We start from the raw sequence: 18744 nt of genomic DNA on the forward strand, positions 1-18744 counted from the left end.
GTTAAATGCTAATTTCTCTGCATGATCCCAAGAAAGGTCAGAGCTGCTGAATTCTCTGAGAAGAAAAGAGGGTTTAGCCAGCCCACAAAAAAGTGTCTCCAAAAGGAGACATTATTCAACTAGCCTCCTCCATCCCCAAAGCCAAGGCAATCTCACAGAACTCCTTCAATATTTGGATCACCTCAAGCCAACTTTCGGGAACAGAAGTTTGCTCAGATTGTATACATGTGAAAAAACTACTGGGAGACACGCTACGGAGAATTGGCCGTAGGAAGCCCAGGGAGGCCCTGCAAGCCATGCGGCACATGGACCAACGCAGAACACCCAGCAGGATCACTCCCAAATTCACAACGCTAGCTCGCCCTTCTGAAACAGGTCTGATTCCTCTCTCTCCTCTCCCACAGAGATCAAGTTTTTCAAATACAGACTCAGACAACAGTCACAGCAACTCTCTCGTTTCCGACACATGATCGCCAAGCTGTGTGGTGAGACCTTCAGCCATTCACCACAATCCTTCCCTCTGGTGGTAGCACCTCTAACCTGTTTTCCAAGAAAGACAGCATGAGTTGCTACTTTAAACATCAATATTCAACTCAGAAGGTCGTTCATTCTCAACAGCCTTCAGAGACCAAGAGCTGGGTAAACAACACAGTGAGCAAGGATTTCCATCTCGGTTCTTCGGGCAGTTTTACATTAAAATCCCTATCCACCAAGGTAAACTGGGCTATCCATCTTCTACATGAGATAAAGCATCCTCTACCTGAACACAGGGGCCTTTTCCAAAGTAACTGCACCATAATTTATTTTCAGAGATTGGTCCAAAGCAGGCCCAAAGAGGATTTCTAGCTGTCCACATAACAGCAGTTTCCTCTTTTGTTCACTGTTAAGGAATCACACTCCATCTACATCTGTAACAGGTCAAGGTGCTACTTAATAGTAATAGTACTGTGACAAAAATCAGCAGAGGCTCTTTAGAAGAAACTGGTTCACGCCCAAAGAGCGAGTTCCTACTGCTCGCTGCTCTGCTCTCGGGCAGACACGCGCCGCAGCGGGCGAACGCCGCACCTAAAACCACCACGGAAACACTGACCCAATTCAAACAGGACGTTATTCCTGCATACTTAAAACTGCCAGAAATAAGGTGACCGGGTGTCATCCCCCGGTCCTGACGCTTCTTGCTTCCACCTTCTCAGAGACTGCAGAAAAACACAAGCGAGATGAGTGCTCTGCCCCCGTATGATGAATTGAAGAAGTCTGGTCTCCTGCTGCTTAGCAAAACAACATGGCTGTAATTCGGGAGAGAGGAACAGCAGCTGCCGTTCGGTTCGATTTTTACATCGCAGCTCTTTGAGAAGGCACGCATTTCCAGAACTGTTAAAAACCCACACAGAGAACTCAGCAGCAAACTTAATGGACTTGAGTAAGCCAGTATTGCTCATAAACACTAGTTTCATTTCTTAAGACTTGCTTCCAAATGTTGCTTAGCCATTAAGATATAAATCTTCAACTAATTCAGTAGCTACTCTCCTAAAAAAACTAAAAAACCCCACTGTATATTCTTATTTGAGCTGGAAGAAATGAATTCATTAATGTACTCTATTAATGTACTTAAGGTTTTTTTAAAATTATATATAGTTTATATTTAGAGATGAAGACTTTTTTTCAAACACATATGATCTGCTGAAATTAATGCTGGATGAAAATTTATTATTCTTTTAGCCAGAAGGACACCATCAGATAACTCTGATGGAAAATTCAGAAGCGACTCAAAAGCATTACTTGTTGGACAAAACCTACCATTAAACAATCTTAATGGTTCTTTCTAAAGAAACCAAATAAGTTTTAGGCCATAACATTCCAACTGCAGCATTTGAAAGTAAAGTACTGCAAGTAGAGGGAGGAAATTAAACCAACCAATAAAGGAAAAAAAAAAAAGTTCACCATCGTGGCCACTGCAAAGTTAGAGTAAAGCAAAGACAGCACGACCAAAGAAACACAAACCTTTTTCTTTTTAATCTTGTATTTGATAAATGATGCTCATTATTGAGGGATAAGAAGTTGACTTCTAAGATGTGATAATAGGCCTAATTAGTCAAGGTCTAACACAGAAGCTTATTACATTAACACTTATTCTCTCTCCCCTGTGAAATGGGAAATTGCGGACTTTGAGAGACTACCCTTCGTACTTGCTCAGAGTGCATTTTCTATCCAGTAAATTCACCATGCTATATACAATAACTGCTCTCTTTAAGACAGTGAATCATGAGTTTTAAAAGCACTTTCTTATTGCTTTCATTATTTTACTAATAGAGGATTTATTTTGGACAGAAATTCTAAAGTCAAAACAATATCATCAGAATTCTCTTAATCTGACATAACTGATTTATGTGGTTAACAATATCTGCTAATCTTCTGTGGCTTGACACAGGGTTCACCTTGAGTTATTAATTTACTGGTCTCCTCATCAGTGCAATGTGTGTATGGTACCCCAAAGGGCTTACAAACTTTGGGTTATTATATTTCCTTTCCTAAAATAGCAGGTCATTTCAGGGGCAAAGGACCACTAATAAATAAAAAGACTGGATACATAATCTGTTGCGGTTATGTGAAACAAGGATGTTGAAATTAAGGTTGCGATGTACTGGAAAAATACCATATGACTCTAATCAACAACTGAGCCTGCAAGCTACAATTAACCCATCAGCATTATTTATTACAACTTCATACAACCTCCACGGTCTCTGAACTTCAGGCTCCAGCTGAGAAATACAGCATCAATAGGACGCTACTGCCCGAGAGGCAGGGCTATCCGTCGGCAACGTCTTAAGAACGGCTACTGTTGCTTACTCAAGCTTCTTGTTTCGTGTTTCTCCTTGGGGTACCCTAGCTCCTCTGACAGCTGTAAATTTAGGAAAGAGGGCAGAACCGGCAACAGGGCTAGAGAATCTAAGCAAAAAACACTCTGTACAAGAGAGGCTTTGGCTCTGGTTCACTGGTCTCCTCCTCTGTTTGCAGCGTATTTATGATCTCCTGTCTCGGCATGGGTTCAGGACACCTTCCAGCTGCAAGAGGGAAGCAGGAGACAGCAAGGTGCCTCCGCCTGGCACTGCCTAGCCCCAGGGCCGGCAAGAGCAGGGCTTCAAAACAGACTTTCTTCAGCCAGTTCTTCTGAAGGGGAGAAGGGAATCTTCCAATTCAAGCACATGACAGATTTTTAACTAGCTCCATTTCTCAGGCAATTTGCATTTATACAGCAGAAGCTCTCTTGTTCTTGCGTAAACAGTAGTGATTAAATGTAGGCCACCGAGAGCTAAGGCATGGGAGATGGAGGACCTAACTCTGTAGCTCAGAGCTGGAGCCAAGGTAAGCTGGACAGAGCTACGCAAGTTTTCATTAAATTCTTCAAAGTATGGAGGGAAAAGCATAGCAGACTAATGAACCACAGCTCTTCAACCTTCTCCACCTTGAGATGCAACAGGAAAACAGTCAAGCCACTACTGTAGTACAAAACTTAAAAACAGGAATTTAGAAAGATTGCCTATGGAGTAAGGTCAATCTGCACATCATCAGTTTTGTCACCTGTTTACATGAGGTCTTCCACACAGCAACAGTAGAAAGAAAACGCCCCCAAGCAAGAGGTGGGATGAGGCCAAGCCTAGCAAAATAATAGTGACGTGAATTTTTAATTGACTAGATTTAAGTGACACATCCTTTAAAAGCCAGGGTTCTAGCCACTTACAGTAACAGTCACATCAACAACAATACAAACACCATCAGCAACAATATTCAAGCCAAAGAACATTTTGGGGTGTTACAGTCAGTCTCTCCAGATCCCCAAGGCCATGGCAAATGGGGGGGATGCAGCATCCTCCTTCCCTTCCCCGCCTCAGGCACAGCTCCTGCTGCCTCATCCTGCCAGTCAGGCCCTGACATTCCCTTAGTGGGTGGGTGTGATTTCTAAATACCTCTTGATTCATCCTTGTGCATGTACACAGATACTGAAGCATTCAGAAATACGCAAACAAAGGAACCTAAGAGGGGCCCTTGTGTTACTATAAAATGCCATTTAATTAGGGAAAGAGCAAGCCTTCAGAGGTATTTTGCTTGCTTGGGAAACTCTGAGCTTGCAAACTACTGAATTAACATTGTTCTGTCCCCAGTAATGGTTAAAATACCTTGATAGCTTCCATACGCTTACTAGTGTTGTGCTAAAAACATGCTAGTTTTATTTGATTCTAGCCAGTATCTATTTCTATTGGATGTTATTACCCACATCAGAAAGCTGTCCTCTACTAAGTATTTTATAGACACTTGACATCTGCCAAATTCACAGCATCCAAATGTATTTTTAATGTTACAAATTGGGATGTGGTCAGGATGCTGAGAACTTAATGCTCCTGGATCTATCCCCATCCTTGGATACAGGGTGTTAATGCTCCTTTCATTTGCTGCCACACTTGCAACCCAGATCAATGAAAATCTAGACCATGCCTAAAAATAAGTTCCCATCCCCAGCTCTCAAAGGAGCCTCAGCTGCAGAAATTTCAAAGAGACCCTTGTACATTACAACCAGCCTAACAATTTCTGCCACTAAACCCTCATACAAATGAGTCCCTTCAGTCTGAGAAGAGGGTGGAAACATACTTTGAATCTCAAGCTTGTTTCATTTTATAGAAAACTCTAAAGTTTTTACTGCTAAAGATAAATCACAGTAGCTGAATCCAGCAGCGTCTGGATGTGAGGCTGTCCGCAGCCCTCCGCTTCGTGCCCCGCGACGGCGGCACATCTCTGCTGGCAGTGCCTCTGCCCTGGATGCTGGGTAACTAACTGCCCTTGCCACACACACTAGCGCACCGCCACGGGCTTCGTTTGATCTGCCACCTTACACACTAAACTCGCCTAGGAAGCCTGTAATTACCGAGGGCTGGATTCCCATCTGTCTGTTGACAGGCTTGCACACTGCAGACAGTATTCCAGTCATATCGGCAACACGGGAGCCGCGTTTGAATTACGTGGGGGGTAAGTTTAGCAACTGGCCAAGTTTTCGCTTCTCAAACTTTGCAAGATGAATTCGTTTGCAGGTTGAGGCCCTAGAGGCTAAGTATGGTGAGGAAAAAATGCACAACCATATCATGAAGCCCACAAATAGGGATTTATAAATGGAAATGATGACAGTTCATCAGCCATAGACATGGAAGCAACACAGCTGGAATAAGTATTACCACATGGACACACCAAAAAAAAAAAAAAAGGAGAGAGGAAAAAAATTAGTAGTATGACAAAAACTCCTGTCTGTTGTCAAGATTTCTATTTTCACGCTGGGCTTCTTGATTTGCTGGCAGCAAAAACAAAAGAGCACTGGCTATGGGACAGCCCAGTCTTACTCCAACTTGCAGTGCCTTTAACACCATCAAAAATAAAGCATGCCTTTTGCCAGCACAAAATGCAATCCATTTTCTAGCCCGAGGCTAGAGACAGCAACATAGCACATTTACTGCCTTTTAATATAGAAGTACAAGAGAAGGTCAAGCTCAGACTTGCTTCTGCCCTGAACTGGGCATTGCAGCAGATGGCAAAAGTTATGCCTGACCTCTTTCTACAGTTGCAGATGCCACCCAATAATCCGTGGCCAGGAGCCAAAAGATTAAACAGCACTATTTCTTCTTGGCATGCCATTTACCTGAAATGTTCTCAGTAAACATGTTTTAGGTTAGAAAAAGCTTCCTGTGTCTCTTAGATGGGAAGAGCATCATCCAACTGTCATAATTCACTTGGGGAATGTCTCTGAATCTCACTTTTGATTTATTTTGGCAGCTCAACTTTTGTTTATTATTCATTGGCTACAAAAAGCTTAAGGATATTATGGGACTCCAGTAACTGGACTGAAGTCTTACAGAATCTGTGACATGGCCTTTTTTTCAAATAAAATTAAACAGCTGAAGACACTATTCAACCCTCCCCACCTCAAAACATGAAGTAAAAAACTAACATTTGTCTGTTCATATTTCAGAATAATGATCTACTCCTCAGAAAATACGAGATAAAATTTAGCCATGTAGGAGAGAATATCATTTAGAGGCAGTGCCTGCAACATCAGGGACTTGGGCAGAGAAATGCCTGCACACACTTTTCAGACCTTAGGCTTAATTAGTTTTTAAGAGATCTTACCACAATTTTCCTTGCCCTATTGCCCACACAGACTTAGTCAATGCTACCTCAGCAGCAGAGGTGAGGCCCCAGCATTCGAGGTACTGTAGACACTCTTCCACGCGAACCACAAGTGCCCAGCTCACACACTGCAGCCAAGGAAGCAGTGTGCAATTTGATGCCTGGAAGACAGCATTTCAATAAAGGCAAAAATAAAACCAGGTGTCTACAGCAGGTGACCTGAAAGCACTGACTACCTCAGTTTAACTTAAATCTTAACCTGTAGCCAAAACAGCTGTCTCCACACAAACAAGTGGAGATAGGAGACAAGGCTGAAGCAACAGTGCTGCTTTTTAAGCATGTTTTATGCAAACAGTGCACAAAAAACTCTGCTGGCCAGGCAGACACTGCCTGTTACCCAGCACTTGTGGAGCTGCGGAGAGGACGAGCCGCTGGCGCCAGTGACGCTGCCTGCCAGCTGCAGCGCTTGACGAGGCTGGGAGGAGGGAGGCCAGAGCAGACCTCCCCGCTGCGGCTACGGACACCGCTAGCTAAGGGGGCACTCGGGCAGCAGGGCAGCACCACATCCCACTCCCTGCCACAGGCGGGGCCCGTAGCACTCGCTTCCTCTGCTGACCATCCATCTTCATCTCCTCCTTCCTCCCTGTATCGATTCTACATAGTATTTCCTGATCTCTGTCAAAAGAAAGGGAAAAAAAAGCCAAGAGAAAGTATTTCACATCCTTCCACCTATGACCTTGTCAAACCCAATAATCCGTGGACATTTTTCTATGCAGACGCATCCTCCTCCTTCCACAGGCTTAAACGCTGCCAGACGCCGCGGCACACACGCAGGGCAGGGAACGCCGTCTAAGCCTCACCCCAGCTGCAGGGCCGAGACATGTTTATTTTTATGTGCAATGAGAAAAGACAGCAATGGTTACCAAGGTAAGGGATGGCTAATTAAACTCTCTACTGATGCACTGGGTTCAGGCTGGGCAGCAAGAATATATTTATATTCTTTAACCACAGCAGCTGCCACCTCTTTTCTTGCACTCCTGTACTTAAGAAAAAAAATATATTACTGTTCTCAGAGAGCAGAGCAAAGCAGTGGGAGCCAATCAAAGCAAACCAAGTTATTAGACCAGTGTCTTCAGCCATGAGACACACACAAGGCTTTCCCAGTCCAGAACACATTCATTTCCTCCTTTTAGTTAACACTTTGTTGTAGCACCAAATAAGTCAGAACACTAATGTACTAGGAGATACTAAATGATAAACCAAGTTGCAGAGATAGAGGCAAAGGGTTAAAATAGTCTGAAAATACAGAGGCTACTTTATTACAAAGACATTTGGCTTGATAGGTGAGGTAACTTCAGCCACAAAAACAGCAAAGGCATGTCAGCAACTGTCAGAAAAAATATAGCCAGTCCATGTAGAAGGTTTGGCAATAAACAGAACTGAAGAGTGACAAATAAAAATGCACAGAGTGCATTAAATGCTCAGTGGAAAAATCTATGGGAACGTTTTATCCTACACTGTAGGGCAGAGAGAAAAGCATGGTGCAACTGGACTACAGCTCATAGCAACGTCAGTCCAGACTCCAGTTCAGCAGCAGATTCGAGAAAAACTTTACAAAGGAAAAAAAAAATCAGAGAGCACTGGCTCCCCAGAAAAGGCAGGCACAGCCTAAGCCGCACTGTTACAAGTGAACCACAGCAGCTTCTGCATTCCCAGCCTCTCCCGAGGCAGCAGAAATAGCCCCAGTCTGGGACTCCCAAGGAAAGTTTTGTTACACCCTGCAGTGGAATGTTCCACCCACGACTGTTGTTTCCTCCCAGAAAAGGATCATTAGTGAGATAATTTCTGAAGTTAACAGTATTGTCTACACACTTTACAGAAATATCGCACCAGGAAGGGGAAGCCAAATGAGCCAGATTATTTTAAGGCTTTTTGCATTTGGAGGAAATTCTAGGGCAAAGTTTCAAAGAGGCAGATGCTTTGAACTGCGAACTGCTACGCGCTATGGAGAGGAGTGTTCCAGTCTTCAGTGCTGTTTAAAAATAAAGTCAATCAAATAAATACGGCCCCAGAAGAGTTATTTAGATTTAGAATCTGCTTTTTCAGCCACTAAATACTATTCCATAGGTACACATGTATGTGATCAAGACTATTTGGGAAACTGCTTAAAATACACTACAGAAAGCTGCTCCTGCAACCCTCTCGCGCACACACTCACGCAGACTTGCTCGAGCGCCCCGACGCACGCGAACCACAAAAACGCTACCCTCAACAGCACAAGTGTGAGCGCTGCCGGCCAGCCTGGACAGGAGGGCGGCTCGCAGGGAGCATCACTGCTAAGCTGCAACTAGGAGTCTGACCCTGCAGCCCCCCGGGGCCGCTTCTCCTGCGGGGGCTCGGGGAGCCCACTGCCACAGCTGTAAGCTACAACTCACCTCCGGCCTGACGGCAAGAACAACCCGAGGCGCTGCTCAGACCCCTCTCCTCCCTTACCATCGGTTAACAGCAAAAGAGGCTGTTATCCTGATCTCAAAACCGAGGCTGGGCCCCCCTCTCCTGGCAGCTTTGGGAGGTGCAGCTCTCAGGGAGGTCGACTGAAGCACTACTGCTCCTCAGCACGAGGGGAGCCCACCTTGCTGGGCTCTCCCGTCAAATCATCCCTTCCTCAGAGGCCTAGAAATCTGTTCAAAGTCAAATAGCCTTAAGTTCATCTTCCAGACACCTGCCTGGCATCACTGCTTGCCAAATAGACTATCAAAAAAGCTTAGTTGATAACTCCCAGGCCCCGGCGCTCGCTTTAACCAACAGCCTGCATCAGATTCCAGCTCTCCTGCTCAGTAACTGAAGCTGGCAGGAGATGGGAACAGACAAGGCCGAAGCTCCCAAATCAGCTTCTCCCCCCGCCACAGTGCACGTTACGGTCTCGCGCACAAGGACAGAAGAGGCAGCAGCCACCCACGTCCACAACCCTGCCTCTACCCAGCACACCCAAAGGAGGTACGGGTACAAACGAGCGAACCTCAGCAGGGACCCTCACCTGGCTTGCTTCGACTTACATAAAAACTTTTATTTACCACTGCATGCAAAGTTTATGACTCTTTAAGAGGGAAGTCAAAGACTGAAAGGATGTACGGAGAACAAATGATATATATATTTTTAAGAAACAAGAACAGCTCTTCTAGCTCTGATACCACACAGCCAGGCAATTCTGGTTAACACTGATTTCTGTTGGCACTGTATGCTGTTGGGAAAGTATGTGACTAAAGGAGAAGTCTTTCGGAAAACTCCAAGGTCTAATCTTACCGTATTTACACAGCATCCTGAGCTCCCACCGAAATTCAAGCAGTTGCAACTGAGTTCCTATTTCCTTTTTAGAGGGCACACTTTCAGGACAGACTTACATAGCTGTTCCTGGGTCTCAGTATATTGAGAGATGCAAATACACTACAAGATAGGAATGGCTTTTTCAAAAGCTAGTCCATTGTGAGTAACACATACTACAGGCTAGAGATCTCCTATGGTAAGAAACCACTATACAGGGGGAAAGTATCTAAAGTTTAAATTTTTTGCTGTGGTGGTTTTGAAACTTTTTTGCAAACCTATCACAACAGCTGATTGCCAACTCCTTTATTAGTCAATGGTGGTTTGCAGCTCTGGTAAATACAACAAAATGCAAACTTCCACGTGGGCTTCCTAAGGGAAAGGAAAACACAGGATCACACTGTCTATCCCTGTGTATGCTTCACTCGTATTTCGCAGGGAAGTATGGGTCTTGGAACTACTGATTTCCTATAGATTTAACAAAGATAAAAGAGTTGAAAAGAGAATCTGTGTGCGCTCCCCCACAACAGAAAGGTCACAGCTGCAGCTCTATCCTGACAAGACAGCAGAGCCATTAGAACAAGACCCTGCAGAGCAAGGAAAGTCCTTTCAGACAGGCCCTGTTCAGGACAGCCAGCAACAGTCCAGGTTTTAAGAATAGAGAGAAGAAAGCATGGAAGATATTAGGGGAACAAATGAAAGGGACACAGCAGCTCCTCAGATGGATCACTCATGAGGGAAAAAAAAAAAGCCTGAAAAAGGTTACAAGGAACTAGCTAGGTATGAATTAAATAAAGTGGACTCTGGGGAAGGTATTTATCATAGGACTAAACTACAAACTACTACCAGAAAAGGTAGGGAAAGATTGGCATTGCTTTTGCAATGTTTACTGCTGTTACAAAAAAAACATCCTTACAATAACAGACTCCATTCCTAGCAAAGGATCTGCTTTTCTTAAGGACCCCTTGCTTTTAGGCATTTTGTAGCAAATTCTTATCATGCACTGGGAAATGAAACCCTTCCTCTTCAAGTGTGGGAAGAGAGGCCTCTCACATCATAAAACTTAACATTTCTAAGTGTCCTTGATTCCAGTGACACATGTTGGTAGAACAAAGGCACTCTTCAGCACAGGAACCGGTGGCAGGTGCTAGAGAGCAAGGTTTTCACCCCCACAATCTGCTATTAACAGGGCTGTTGTGTGATTAAAGGCTCTCTCACTTCCCCCAGGTAGCATGTATGATGAATTAAGAGAGTACCACTGAGACAGCAATTGTTTCCAAGTTTTCCTGCTGGGTTCTTCAGAGCCAGAGAAAAAAATGCCACCTTAAACTAAAATGCTATGTAAGCATGCCCCGATGCTGTAAGACAACCTGTTCTGCTGCCAGTCCATCCAGCCTGCTAACATCTCAGGCCTGAAGTTACTGACACTCCTTTGTCACTTTAAACCCTGACGCATGGTTTCCTAAGTCCTGCCACTAACAGTCCTGTTCCAGCAGTTCAGTATGAAACCCACACATGAATGAAATTGAGGACTTGGATTAGAAATGCTCAAAAGGTCCACAGCATTTCAAATATGAACAACTTTTTAGTGGAGAACTAACATTCTCAATAACCAAATGACTACAGTATTTGAGGAAGTCTGAAAGTGGAAAAAATTTGTCATGCCTCTGGGAGGCTGCCCGACCTTAGAGCACTCTGCATCTGCAGGTTTTGGAGTCTTTTTTTTAAACTGCACTTCTACCTTACACAGCAAAGCGAGGAAAAAAAAATATGAGCATTTGCAACTAAGTACAGCAGTGCTTGTGATTAACTGCAGTTCCAGACCACTTGAAAGGCATCCTACACAGACACCACACACACGCATGTTTAAAGGATTAACTTGGACAAAATTTCAATTGGTTCCTTTATAGCCAGACTAAATGAAGGCCTGTACAAAGATCTGCCTCTGCAGCACTTCAGAGAAGGATACTGTCCAAAACTGTCTCCACATGCTGTGGAGAACTTCAAAGGGAATACAGTGAGAAAGCACAGCTCTAACCAGCGCTTGCTGAATTTCCATAGTACACAAGCACTTTCATTACCCTGCAAGCCCAGCTGACTACAGCACTGCTTCTTTTACCTCTCTCACCACATTCATGTCTCCAATCAGCAGGCCCTGAAGAAACATGGGGCAATTCTCACCTACAGCTCTTCTCGTTCCCTCCTTTTTGCAGTCTTCTCTAAACTTGTCACCCTTGTACATGCCCAAAAGGCTACAAGAGCACCAGCTTTCCCTGGTTGATACCACCAATCATATCCAAACTCTCCCCCTCCAAGTACTGCACTAGTTTCCACTTCTGCCTCAGTCTCAGTAACTGCCTCCCCACCCAACTTCTCATCCCTGCACAGTGATCGCAGGCAGCACTACTCTTGGGTAGGAGCAGCCAACCTGCCCTGCCTTACGCTGTATCCCAAGCACATCCCCAGTTTAGGAGCAGTACTTGGTGAACTACACAAACACTAAACTAGCTCTGCAGGGAGAAGTAAGCAACCCATATTTTCAACAGCAATATCAAGGCATAGGTAAGTGGAAAAAAAAATCACTGAAGGCCACAGACCCTTTGGCAGAGTTAAGATTAGAAATGAAAAGCTGTTTGTTTTTTTTTTCCTAGCCCTAGACGCAACATTCTCCTCCAGTAAAATAAACTCTCTATATCTTTGTGAGTACAAGACTGCAGAAATAAGTCTGTTGGAAGTCAGCCAACTATGAACGTTTTAATCTGTCCTTTTTCTGTTCTCTGTTCTCTATGTCCAGATTGCACTGAAATTCTTTTTACACAACATGCATGAAAAATTGTGAGACTGAGGAAGAACAGCTATACTGATCGCTACCGCAGCAAAAATTGGAAAACACAGGCAGTTTTGCTGGTAAGGGAATGATCATCCCTTCCCAGCAACCCATTCTTAAATCTAGCATAAAAAGATAGATCACTGTTGGTCCTGAAGAAAGCAGCAGGATTAACAGCTCAAGCCATTGATGTTCCTGGTCTAAAACAGAACAGATGCAGGAAACTGCAGCATCAGGTGATGTCTCAACATCAGATTAGGCACAGACCAAGATCAGTGTCCACAAATAGTGGCCACGGCCATGATGTTCAATACTGTACTCTGAGCACACATCCATCAAGCAAAATACAAATGAAAACCTGATTACTGACTGCCAATTCATCTTGCATGAATCATTCAGCAATCAGGCTTAGTCACTAATGACGCAGGATATTTCAGTAAATGACCTAGTTAAAAGGCTAAATATCCTTTTACTGATCCTTACTCAATAGGAAATATGCTTGCATCTATTTACTCCTGTTCATTTGTGATTAGCTTCACAGTGGCGCAATTGCAAGCCTCCTGTTTCTGCTTCAGATTTTTAAATCAATTTCTCATTCACTTCTCTTTGCAGAGTGATCAGAAAGCATGTCAGAACAGCTGTTCAGTGAGCAGCTCACAGAGTCAAGGCAAGAGACAGTAGAAACACCTCTGTAACGATGACAGCAGGTTCCTGCCTGCCAGAGCCTTTTCTCAGTTTAGTAGCACAAGATGAGAACCTCTGGCATGTACCGGGATGAGATGCACATACCTGCCTGCCATCCTGTCCCACATTGGTTTGTCCTCTCACTACTGTTCGAATGTTGTCATCCAGCCTCCTGAAGAAGAAAATCTATAATGTCAAACTCATTCTCTATATGCATGACTCAAGCAGTTTGTAGGAATCTTGAGAGCTAAAAAGACCAAATAAAAAAAAAGCTGGTGCTACCAACACTAGACTCACATTTCTCTCTCTCTCTCTCTCTCTCTCTCTCTCCAGGACATCAATACCTAATTTAAAAGTCTTGCTCCAAAAATAGAATTTTATTTCTTAATTTAATCAAGGCTTCTTGCATTTCTCTTCTGTTAGCCAATACCTTCAGCTTTTCCTCATCAAACTCCACTTCTTTTCATATATTACAACACTTCTCAGTGTTTTCAGGTTGGCAATGCCAGACTGCACAGACAATGTAAGTATTTCCTGTGCACTCACACTTTTACTTTATACTCATAGTACCAAAAGTGACAATAAAAATTGCTAATTTGACCTCACAAACAAGTGATCTGTTTCCTGATAGTTTACTCAGGATTTTTTTTTTCCTCAGCTTTCAAACTGTACTAAAATGTGATACTTGCTGATTCTTAATTCATAACCTTTCAAAAACTCTACTTTACAACCCACCACAAGATCCCTGAAGGAAATTACTACACAGCTGGGAAAAAGCAAGAAAAAAAAAATTACAGTGAGATATTTTCATCTTTTCCCCCACTCTATTACATTTGAGCTTAAACCTATTCACATCTTCCAAGCAAATTATTTCAGATTATAGATATTTTCTATACTATAGCTAAACTATATATAAAGAAGCCTTAGGTGACAACCTGACTGCTCCACATCTGAAATGCAATGAAATGGAAAAGAATTTACCTTATTTTCAATCTGATTTTGTTCACGACTTCATCGATGTTTGCCAAAGACTACAATACAAAAACCAGAATTTAAAGGCATAAAACTTTTCTGCAGCTGTGATACCTAACACATTCTCAGGCATGGCACTTCACAAGGAGTGTAATAACACCTACTTTACTAACAGAGGAACTGAGACACAGGGTATCTTAGCCACCCTTCGGGTCACATAATGTACAGGCTGCAGGTCTCAGAGGCTCCCCAGTTCCCCTTCAGCAAGTAGGGTGCAGCCCTCCTCTCCTCTCCTCTTTCACTGCCTGGGCTCTGCCTCAGCCAGCAGGGATTGCTCCCTAAATGCCATGGTGACTGTGACCTCTAGCAGGCAATGGCAAGAGGGACCCTCCCACAGAACCTGGAATCCCACCACACCAGGGTAGAGGAGGCCTAGCTGCTGTTGGAGCTGGACAAGGGAGCAGACAACTGCCCCCTGGCAAAGGGGAAAAAAAACACAAATCAGCACCACCAGCAAGCTGAACAGGAACAGCTGAAGCCAGAATCCAGTGCTGCAGCAGGTCTTAAACACAGTAAAACCTGTGAAGGAGCTACCCCACAACACCCACTCTTCAGCTGCAGAAACTCCTCCCTTCCTCAGTTGCTTAGTCCAAAACTGCCTGTGGGATTGATTAGGGATTCACAAACTTGTGGTTGGATACCACCCCACAATGGTATCCATGAACCTTTTTTTTATAGCTCAAAAGAAACAACAGGATTAAAACACAGCTGACTAATGGCATTTCCACATACAATACTTGCCTTATTTGGCTGAAACCCCTGAGAATTCACCAATGCTAAATTCACAACAGTGATTCATTCAGGAGTCACAGCAACTTATGAAATTAATTGCAAGAGAAACCTTCATATAGAAGTAATTTCCTTCTGCAGATCAAGGCAGGACTTTCACTCCAGCAAAAACTCTGGCTATAGAGTCTGTATAATGACAGTGAATCTCACCAAATGCAAATATAAGAAGTGATTACTACTATAAACTTGCTACTCGCGCTGCTGTTTAGAAGAAAAGATTTGGATACAGGTTTAAGCATGTCCTCTGTCATTTACCATCAACTTACCCCTCACATCGAGGGGAGGACAGTACTATGAGCACTACTTACTTGCTCAGTGGGAAAGAGAGTATTAATATATTCCACAGCATTGAAGTCTGCTCTGTCCAGTGGATCTTGGCTGGGAAATACCTGAAGAAGGGAAAGAAAAACCCACAATTAATACATCAACTTTACACAGTACCTACCACTTTTAATCGCTGTAGCACTCGCTTCAGATCATGTTTAATAGCATTATTTTAAAGAATCTGTGCAGAGGGCAGCCAGGCCTCTGCCCAGCAGTAAAGGAGCTATGTTCTCTGGTGGTCTCTGACATTAAAATTCCTGCAGATATCCCTGTGTTTCTGCAAGGTGATAATATACATGCATGCTTCCAGATACAGCCCAAGCACAATCAGTCATGTGCAAGGAATTCCCAAGACACACAAACCATTATTTATGCATCCCAAACTATTTTGACGCTTTTGTAGCTGTCTGCAAATGAAACCCCTGCTGAAGCTTTGCCCTTATCTGTGCTTGGGTTTTGCAAGGCCCTGTGGTGAGAGGCAGAGGATTTGCTACTCAGTCTCGTAATACAAAACATGATGAATTAAGAAGCGATTGTACAAGTCCTCTGGAGACTTGGGTTTTGCCACTTCCACATGAAAAAGAGCAAGAGAAACAAAATCTGTTGAATGATTCTTCCCAGTCATGGGAATGAAAAGAGCAGCTGCAGTATAAACAGATTTCATCTGTCCTCAGAGTAGCTGAAATGATGCAAATGAGGCCATCAGGCTTTGCACTTCGCCCCCACACACTAAAACATGCTGCATTACCTACTTGTTACCATGTTTGTTCCTTGTTTACGCAGCCATCTGCTCTGCCCTCCGTGATCAAAACCAGGACTACTTCACACAGAAGCTCACCCCAGTCACACTGCAGCACCACCTCTCTGTATCATCCCAGCCACTTAGAGCCTTCACAAAGTCATCGTAAGAATGACTGATCGTGTGGGCACACACAGCATCTACATTTTAAAGAGTGAGAACAGTGCCTTTATGAGGCTCTTTAAATGAAAGCAACTTCTAGAAATAGGTCTCTTCAGTTACTTTCACCCAAAGACTAAAGTAGTTCCACAAGCACTTGGCCAGATCCAGAACCACTCACATGGTCAAGAAAACTAAGGCAACAAGCAAGTGAACTGCAAACAGATCACACAGTCAAAGGGACAAAGTGCTGCTATCCCAATCAGTACATAACACCAGCTGCGCAGCGACAGATTTTTGTCCTGCCAAAGTCCGAGTCAGCCCCTCAGTTCAACCTGTCAATGACATCTGACTGCCAGATACGCTTCCCCTTCCTCTAGGAAGGGAGAAAATGAGCTAAATGATATTACAAACACCAAGAGGTTGCAGTCTCTCTAAGGAGAATCGCAGAACCACGCAGTATCATGAAGCTTTCAGTTACAAATGACCACCACATCCAGGGTGCTGGGATAGCTGAAGCAGATTCAGACACAACAGGCTGAACAGCAGAAGCAACAAGGCCACGAGCGAGCTGAATGCAGTAATATCACCAGGCACACGGATAATTTCACAGGATCCAGTGCAACTGGGCAAAGCACTAAACAAGCACGGCACTACAAAAACACCACACAGTGCACAGATCAAAACGAGGTCTCCCCTCTCCCACTCCTCCTTTTACAAGCCTGGAGAGCTTGCCTTTTTTCCAGTTACTCCTGCAGCCAAAGAGAAACAGGAGGTAAGGAAGAGGCTTGGACATCAGCCCACGTTAAGAGCATAAATGCAGTATCACAATCAGCTTTCCCTGCTCTGGGCTCACAGCTCCTGGCCATTCACACAGTGCCTGAGGGCACTCAGCTCCAACCAAAAAACTACTTATGTTTTACTAAACTAACATTCAGTTGGAGCAGATTCATTCCAGATTCCCACAAGAGTTAAAAGCAACTCAAGCAGGAGGTGCGATGGAAAACATGGGCTAGTTGGGAACATGCTCTCAAATCATAAGACAGATGTCGATGCTGCAGGCAGCTGTAACCAGCTAATGACATTACTACTCCTAGGTCTTTGTCACAAGCTGTCAACCCAAACAACTAGCCCATGTTTTTGCTGGAGCAATAGCCTGCATGTGCTCCTCATCCTGCTTCACGTAGGAGTCAGCTGAGCAAGTTCTGCTAACTGTACCAGAATGTGGAAGGTTTTGCCCAAAGCAATGTTCACAGTAGTGACAGGACTACTGGTCGGTGAATGCCAGTTAGGAACTGAGGAACAGCAGGATGCAGTGCCATCTTCAACTGCCTCTTCCCAATCAAGATTGGAATAGCTACCTACAGTCTTGTTATCTGCTAAAACAACTCAGCCAGGGATGTGATGAATTTTCTATTGCTCAAAAAGCTCAAGTCAAAACCATCTCTCTCTAAAGAGAGATGTGTGAGCTTGAAGAGAAGCTCTGTGCTAGACTAAAACATCACTAGGTGACTTCTTCAGCACTTTCCTGGATAAGTTCCACCTCTCCTTCAGGATCTGTATTTAATTCAGCAGTTCTCAAAGTTTCAGTAAAAACAACTCAACAGTTCACTGCCAGATGCACCAATCTCACAAAGAGACAGAACATGTGAGGTGCCTGCTTCGTGAAAACAGCTGAGTTCTGAAGTCTGTAACACACACAAAAGAATTCTCCTACCTTCCTTACCTTCTGATGCTGAGCTCACTTGAACAGCTGTGCCACCTATCACAATCTGTTCTACTGCTTTAGAGAGAGCCACAAAAAACAATCTACAAGCCCCAACACACAAGAGAATGAGAAGATTTATCCGTGTGGTACTTTGAGAGACAGCTGCTATTTCTGCATACAGATTCTTTACTACAGGAAAGAGCTCTTCAGGTTGAGGGGTTAGCTGAGGCTGGCACACATTCAGTCTTAGGCTTCGGTGGAAACACAATTTTTTTCCTCTAGTTGTTGTGGATCTTTTCTGCTGAGCTCTAAGAGCTGCTGAGGATTTTGAGGGGCACTGGAAGACGTGAGCTGCAGTATAACATAGACTGTAAAACTGTAACATAGGGAGACTCTCAGGCCATACAGACTTGCAGCAAACCACAGGCCTCGCAGCATCGACCTCACATGCCAGACGCTACAGCCGGAGCTACCGATTACCTGCAGCGTTACGATAAAATACGAGTTACCTGCCAGCAACCGCACAGGGCGGCGATCCGCGGCTGCTGGCGACGGAGCACCAGCGGGGCGCCCGCAGCTGAGCAGGGCCGCGGCCGGGGCCTCCCCACAGCGGCCTCCCGGCGCAGGCCGCAGCCCGCCCGCCCGCCCGCCCTGCCGGCCGCGGCCCGGCCTCCGCCTCCTCCCGCCGGGCCGCCGCACCTGCTCGATGGCCGCCTGCACGGCGGGCGCCAGCTCCAGCGCCGCCTCCAGCCCCGCCGCCAGCTCCGGCTCGTCCTCCTCCATGGCGGCGGCGCCGCCGCTTCCGGGCCGCGCGGCACGCCGGGAAGCGGGAGGACTCCGCCTCCTCTTGCCCCCTCGCCCGCGGAGGGGCGGGGCCTGCGGGGGCGGGGCCTGCGGGGGGCGTGGCCTGCGGAGCGGGGGCGTGGCCTGCGGGGCGGGGGCGGAGCCTGCGGCGGGCCGGGCCGGGCGGGCGGGGTCCTGCCGCCGCCGCCG

The 18744-nt window shown here is 45.0% G+C and overlaps 1 protein-coding gene across 1 annotated transcript in view; it reads right to left on the reverse strand.

The window, feature by feature from the left end:
• VPS53 (VPS53 subunit of GARP complex) overlaps nucleotides 1-18559 on the reverse strand; it is a 66485-nt gene extending 47926 nt beyond the window's left edge. The window contains exons 1-4 of the mRNA XM_062592175.1: nucleotides 18451-18559; nucleotides 15130-15210; nucleotides 13982-14031; nucleotides 13106-13172 (exon numbers count right to left, since the gene is read on the reverse strand). Of these exons, the coding sequence (XP_062448159.1) occupies nucleotides 13106-13172; nucleotides 13982-14031; nucleotides 15130-15210; nucleotides 18451-18534 (282 nt within the window). The 5' untranslated portion in view covers nucleotides 18535-18559. The remainder of the gene's footprint in view (nucleotides 1-13105; nucleotides 13173-13981; nucleotides 14032-15129; nucleotides 15211-18450) is intronic.
• Nucleotides 18560-18744: the final 185 nt, after the last annotated feature.

The sequence above is a fragment of the Rhea pennata genome, chromosome 20 (assembly GCF_028389875.1).
Source record: "Rhea pennata isolate bPtePen1 chromosome 20, bPtePen1.pri, whole genome shotgun sequence".
NCBI lineage: Eukaryota > Metazoa > Chordata > Aves > Rheiformes > Rheidae > Rhea > Rhea pennata.